We start from the raw sequence: 6,000 nt of genomic DNA, 5'->3' as shown, positions 1-6,000 counted from the left end.
CGAGAGCCACACCTTGTCACCAACTTCAAATCGCTCCGCAGGCTGTCGCTTTGCGTTGGCAGCCCTTCTTGTTGTTGCTGTGAGGAGGCCATCACTGCTTGCATGTACTCATTGACCTCCTGCAGGCGACTGAGTAGGCTATCAGCTCTGCTTTCCTCTCTATGCCTCGGTGGCTCTTCCGATTCCTCGACGCTGATGGGATCGACGTGGTAACCATGCTCAGCGAAAAGGGGCTGATCTTGGTCGCTGCGGATTCACGATTGTTGAGTGCCAGCTGCGCGGCAGGGAGCAGTTCTCCCAGTCGTCCTGCACGTACGACACGTAGGCTCTCAGGTAGGCCTCGATCTCCTGGTTCATTCTCTCTGGCCTCCGTCCGTCTGAGGATGATAGGCCGTGCTCAATTTCTGCGTGACACCTGCAAGACGGCAGAACCTCTTCCAGAACCTACTTAGCCAGTTGCTCCCGCGGTCGCTGACGATGGACCGTGGCATTCCGTGAAATCGGTAATGACACTGGAGAAAACGGTTTGCACACGGCTCAGCTTCCATGTTGTCCATCACCTCGAGGGTCACAGCCTTTGTCAGTCTGTCCACAATCACCCACAGGTACCTTGCCTTGCTCGGTCCAGTAGGCGGCAGATCTGTGATGAAGTCCATGGACAAATGGCTTCGGGGTCGATCTGGAATCGGCAGAGGCTTGAGAAATCCCTTTCGACTGGCGCCAGATGTGTGCTCTGCCGCAGGTGTCGCAATTGGCTACGTACCGGCGAACCAGCTGGGACTGCCCAGGCCAGTAGAATCGCCGAGCCACAATAGCCAGCGTACCTTCCTGCCGGGATGACCGGTCGCAACAGAGTCATGCGACTGCTGCACAATGCGGGTTCTCAACTGGTCTTTCTCAGCTTCCTCCTGGTTACCCTCCTCTCCGGATCCACCCGGCACCCAAATACGGTCTCTGAATGTCAGCCCTTTGCCTGCGTCGATCGCACATTCTGAAATCTGGATCTTCAGGCCCAGCGAGGGCGGGAAGGCACGCTCGCGATCGCGGACTGCCTTATAGGCTGCCCGGAATATCGAGTCCTTCGCCACCGTTTCGTCCCAGAGTTGCTGCAGGTCCGCTACCTCGAAGACCTTCATCTTCGGCAGGGTGGATGCCTCTGAACAGTCAGAACTCATCGCGTTGATACATGCTCTTGTCGATGATGGAATGGCACTATCCGGTATCAACTGTATCATTCTTCCTTGTTCCCGCTCGTCGTCAATGCCCTGTGGCTTGTCTTGTTCACGGCGGACAACGCATCAGGCACGACAGCCTCGCTTCCCGGTCGATACTCGAGCTTGAAGTCGAACTGGGACAATTGGCTGCCCAACGGCTCTGCCGTTCCGTGAGCTTCTGGCGTGTCGCGAAATACTCCAGGTTGCGGTGATCGGTAAGGATTGTAAATGGGCCGCAGCTCCTAAGTTCGGCGTTCCAGTTGTCGAGACATCTCATGATGGCAAGCATCTCCTTGTCGTGAATGGGATAGTTGTACTCCGCTGGCGAAAGTCGCTTCGAGAAGAAGGCGCATGCGTGTCGACGTCCATCTGGGCCTTCCTGCGACAGGACGCCTCCCAATGCGTAGCCTGAGCAATCCGTCTCCAAAAAGGTCGGGAGGCTCGGGTCCCACTGCTTGAGCACCGGTGACTCGCAAAATCGTCGCTTCAGCTCCTGAAACGCCTCGTTCTCCGCTCGTCCCCAATGAAAGGCAGTTCCTTTCTTAAGCAGGGCATCCAGAGACTGCGTGATCTTGGCATAGTCGGGGATGAAGATCCGGTAATAGTTGGCGAAGCCCAGAAAGCTTCTGACACCCTTCACCGTGGTCGGGGCCTCCCATTCGCGGATGGCGCGCTGCTTTTCGGGGTCGCAGGCGATTCCTTTCCTGCGTTGACGATGAACCCAAGGTATTTGACCTCTTGTACCGAAAACTCGCACTTCGCTGGGTCTAGGTGCAGCCCAGCGTCGGCGAGTGCTTGGAGAACTCGTCGCACCTTAGCCTCATGATCCGCCTTCGAACCGCTCGAGTAGATCAGTACATCATCCAGGTACGCTGTGACAAAGTCGTCCAGCCATTCGCGCAATACACTGTTCATGTATCGTTGGAATGATGCCGGGCGCCGCTCAGGCCGAAAGGGCACACGAGCCACTCGTAGAGCCCAAACCTCGTGCGAAATGCAGTCTTTCCTCATGTCCCGGAGCCATGCGGATCTTATGGAAAGCGGCCACCACGTCCAACTTGGTGAACCACTTAGCCTTGGCCAGATTCTGCAGGGTCTCCGCGATGAGGGGCAGGGTATCGGTCGCGCTTGGTGATTGCATTCAGCGCTCGGTAGTCGCAACAAAATCGCAGCCCTCCATTCGGCTTCCGCACGAACAGCACCGGCGCGGCAGCCGCTGAGCTACTCGCTCGGATGAATCCTCTGTCCAGCAGGTCTTTCAGGGTCTTTCGCAAGACCAACAGCTCTTCTCGTGACATGTTGTAGAGTGGGCCCCACGGAAGGGGTGGCTCGTTGCCGTTCTTGTCAGGCTGCAGGTTGACTTCATGATCCACACCCGGTCGATGTGGCGGCAGCTTCATTGCCTCTCCTGGTGAGAATAGGTCGCGGAATTCTTTCAGCACTTCTGCCGGGACCTTCTCGCTCGGATCGACTGGCGGCTTCGGCTGAAGCGCCCTCTCTATATCCGACAAACTGATTGCATGAATCGAGATCGCGTTGCACTTCTTGCGTCTCTTTGCGCGTCGACACTCCGCCGTGAATACGGCTGCCGACACGAGTCTTGCGCTTCGAATCGCGCGTATCTTGGCGGGCTCTTCCTGCCCAATGAGGCGTATCGTCACACCTGCCCTCCCATGGTACATCTGCTGCTTGGCAGCATCGTACACGACGTGATTTCTCTCCATCCAAGGCCGGCCGAGGAACATGTCCTGGCCCAGGCTTGGGATCACGTATGCAAAGACACGTTCGTCAAATCCAGCTGTCTCGACCACAACAGCCACGACCCCTGGGGATATGACACTCTTCGCTGACTCTGAGAATCCCCCAATTTCTCGTGGTTTCGAGTCGACGAAGGGTATCCGCAGCTTCCGAACAAGGGCTTCGTCGATCACGGCATAGCAGTCACATCCACAGTCGACAAGGGCGCGTATTCGATAGCCTCGGTTTACCCGCGCGTTGACTAATACAGTCCGACTATTCATTCGTGGCTTGAACGCTTCCCAGTCCCGGATGTCTGCCTTTGCAGGCCCCGGCGCCCGCTTTCGCCCCGGGGCTAGTCTTTTCCCGCCGACTCGTCCTCACTGGATGCTGCGGTTGATTCCGAATCATCTGCGGCATCGGGCTTCTTCATGCGCGCAGCTTTAGGTCGCTGTTGCTTCCCTTCGCCAGGAAAGACCACCTGGGCTGGGCAGTCCACGATAAGATGATCCGTCCGACCACAGCGATAGCAGCGGCGCTCATCCTTCGGCTTCTTATCGACATGTCGACGACCCTTCGACTCGTGGCCAATACGGTTGATGTCCGTCATCTTAACATCTCCGTCGGGGTCCTCCGGTTCCTCCTTGGTCGTTGCCTTGGTAGCTGTTGAGGCGTCCGCTCAGTCAACGTCGGCTGCCTACCGGGTTTCAGTCTCTCCAATCTGCCCGCAATTTCCTGAACTCGCAAGCCATCCCTGGTAGTCGTCGGTAGGACGGCTGTGACCAAACTCTCTTGGAGGCGTGCATTTATTGCGTTCTCTAGAAATACGATCTTTGCACTGTCCGGCCAGTCTGCTCCCCCGGCTTCAGCTAATGCCTGTTCGAATCGGGGAAGGAAGGACGCGAGAGGTTGGTCTTCGCGCTGCCGCATAGTTCTCAGCGGGCCAAACATGAGTTGATGAGGTACCAAAGTTCGCGATTTCCACTGTAGTAGTGTGCATCAAGGTCCAGCTTGTCTCGCATCTGCCTGGCCCAGGAGGAGTAGCTCTTCCGTGAGCCGTCATACTTGGGTGGGTTGGGCAACGGTTTCCGCATTCCAGTACCGCAGGTTTTGGGAGGGCGTGCCCAAGCCAGGCGTGCTCGCCCAATCCTCGTGCCACTGGCGGCGATTGCAAGTCGGCGCGCCTGCGGCTGCGCTCGCCCGAGTTGCTCCATCAGCAAGGAAAGTTGGTCCTGTAGAGGGCTGAGAGTCGCATTGACCGCTTCTGAATGCGTTGGTCAATCCATTGCTGCTGGAGACTTGGGCTCACTCTGCTGGTCCATCCTGACGAGCAGTCTGCAGCTTGCGGTATTTAGAAGGAGCTCTAGATATGTGAAAGGCTGGCCCGGAGTTTATTCAACAAGCAGGTGCCTAGATGTTGTCTATCTAGAGCTAAGGAGGAAAAGAAGCTGAACTCGAGGCGTAGCCTCGAGTGCGAGCTTATATTGCCCTTCTCGGAATGTTCTCGCAGCTTCTGGGTCCGCGGAGCGGGGCCGGTGTTGCCACCGGAGCACGACCCACCGGACCCGGTACAACCGGGTCCACCAGCCGGGCACAGCCCGTGACACACCTATTCCGTTTGACGGCATCCCCAATCGTTGCCGCGCTGCTATGCCGCAGTAGGAAATGGTATCAAAAAAACTCGACTATGCCAGCTCGACGAACACGATATCCGAGATGAAACCCATACAGCTGATATTTCAAGGTGTCGAGAACGGTACCTCTTAGGTTCTTCTAGAGAACAGCCTCGTCACCGAACATGGCTCGAAAAGCATCCTAGGCCAATTCTGCCTTATCTTGAAAAACTTCAGGTTCCATGCTGCTGTGATTCAGTTCAAAGTTCCGGTAGGACTGGAGCAAGTCGGCCAACTGCTCTGAGCACTCCATCTTCACAGGCGATTAGAGCATCGCGCATACACATATACACACGAGCAATTGAAGCCTCACGTACACGCATGGCGTACACGGTCTGATCGTAGGCGGTACAGGCACGAACCATGCGGGCGTGCGTGCGAACAGAGATATGCGTGCGTGCAAATAGAGATATGCGTGCGTGCAAACAGAGATAAGCGCGCGTGCAAATGGTAATACTCTATATATACAAATACGTGGTCCATCTCTCATCAATCATGCAAATCACAGCAAGCCAAGGCGATTCCAATACAAACTCCTGTCGCAATGTCTGACCAAATCAGTGAGGAGGCGCGCCGCGCTGTCAACGAGGCCCTTGCCACGGCCGGCAGCGCCGCCGTGCGCCAGTTAGTCGACACTGCCCATTCGTCCAAGAGCAGGCGCAAAGCAAACAAAAGCAAGAAGATGGAAGAAGAAGGCGTGAAAAAGGAGGAAGTGGGCGAGTCCAAGGTTCGCACCCGCGGAAACTCACAACGCTGATAGCTCCTAAAACATGGGCGGTCGGCTCCCCACACGGGCCTTGCTAAATCCTGGCTCCCCTGCTGCTATCTGTCTCTTTGGTTGGTATTTTGGTCACGTCTTACATTAGATGGTTATTATTCTTTCCACCTCACTTGGACAAGAATAGGTGTGGGCTTTCAGTACAGCTTGGGTAAGGCCCCACTTCAACAATGCATGTCAAAATCATTGTCCCCAACATATAATCTCATGTGTGATGCGTCCGCAAAATACTGTAATACGTAGGCCAAGGTGGGACAATCAATGGCCAATAGCAAGAAAACTGCGAGTCTTGGTTATTGATCATTCTTTCTCAGACGTTTTAGGGGTTCTTGATCTCCTATCTCTCCCCCTCCCACTTCCTATATCTTGTTATACTTAAAACTACTTCGATACTATCTAGGAGATAACGCGTTAACCCAGTTGCTACCTGGAGACTCCAAATAGGCATCCGCGTCCTTTACTTAATGAGAGCTACGTGACCAATAAAAGTTATAGGCGAACATCTGCCTTGTAGCTTCTAGGCAATAATCAGATGACACTGTCGCATTTGCGATGTCGTTTCTCTCTTCCATTGTTTCCTATGTATATGTAAAGATCT

The 6,000-nt window shown here is 55.1% G+C and overlaps 2 protein-coding genes across 2 annotated transcripts; one reads left to right on the top strand and one right to left on the bottom strand.

Annotated features, from left to right (window-relative positions):
- Positions 1-219: 219 nt before the first annotated feature.
- On the bottom strand, positions 220-2,580 carry HRG_00565 (reverse transcriptase (RNA-dependent DNA polymerase) domain-containing protein; the record flags this gene model as incomplete). The annotated part of the gene is made up of 11 exons (XM_044859036.1): positions 220-362; positions 449-512; positions 561-714; positions 764-780; positions 825-1,136; positions 1,286-1,361; positions 1,412-1,837; positions 1,936-2,086; positions 2,199-2,341; positions 2,408-2,456; positions 2,532-2,580. The coding sequence occupies 11 exons, from the start codon at positions 2,578-2,580 to the stop codon at positions 220-222; spliced, it is 1,584 nt and encodes a 527-aa protein (XP_044725436.1).
- Positions 2,581-5,168: 2,588 nt separating this feature from the next.
- On the top strand, positions 5,169-5,381 carry HRG_00564 (uncharacterized protein; the record flags this gene model as incomplete). Its single annotated transcript, XM_044859035.1, has 1 exon — positions 5,169-5,381. One exon carries the CDS (start codon positions 5,169-5,171, stop codon positions 5,379-5,381), a length of 213 nt encoding a protein of 70 aa, XP_044725435.1.
- Positions 5,382-6,000: the final 619 nt, after the last annotated feature.

The sequence above is a fragment of the Hirsutella rhossiliensis genome (genome assembly GCF_020360975.1).
Source record: "Hirsutella rhossiliensis strain HR02 chromosome Unknown scaffold00001, whole genome shotgun sequence".
NCBI lineage: Eukaryota > Fungi > Ascomycota > Sordariomycetes > Hypocreales > Ophiocordycipitaceae > Hirsutella > Hirsutella rhossiliensis.
Note: the sequence above shows the minus strand (reverse complement) of the source record. Positions and strands in the feature narration are given on the sequence as shown.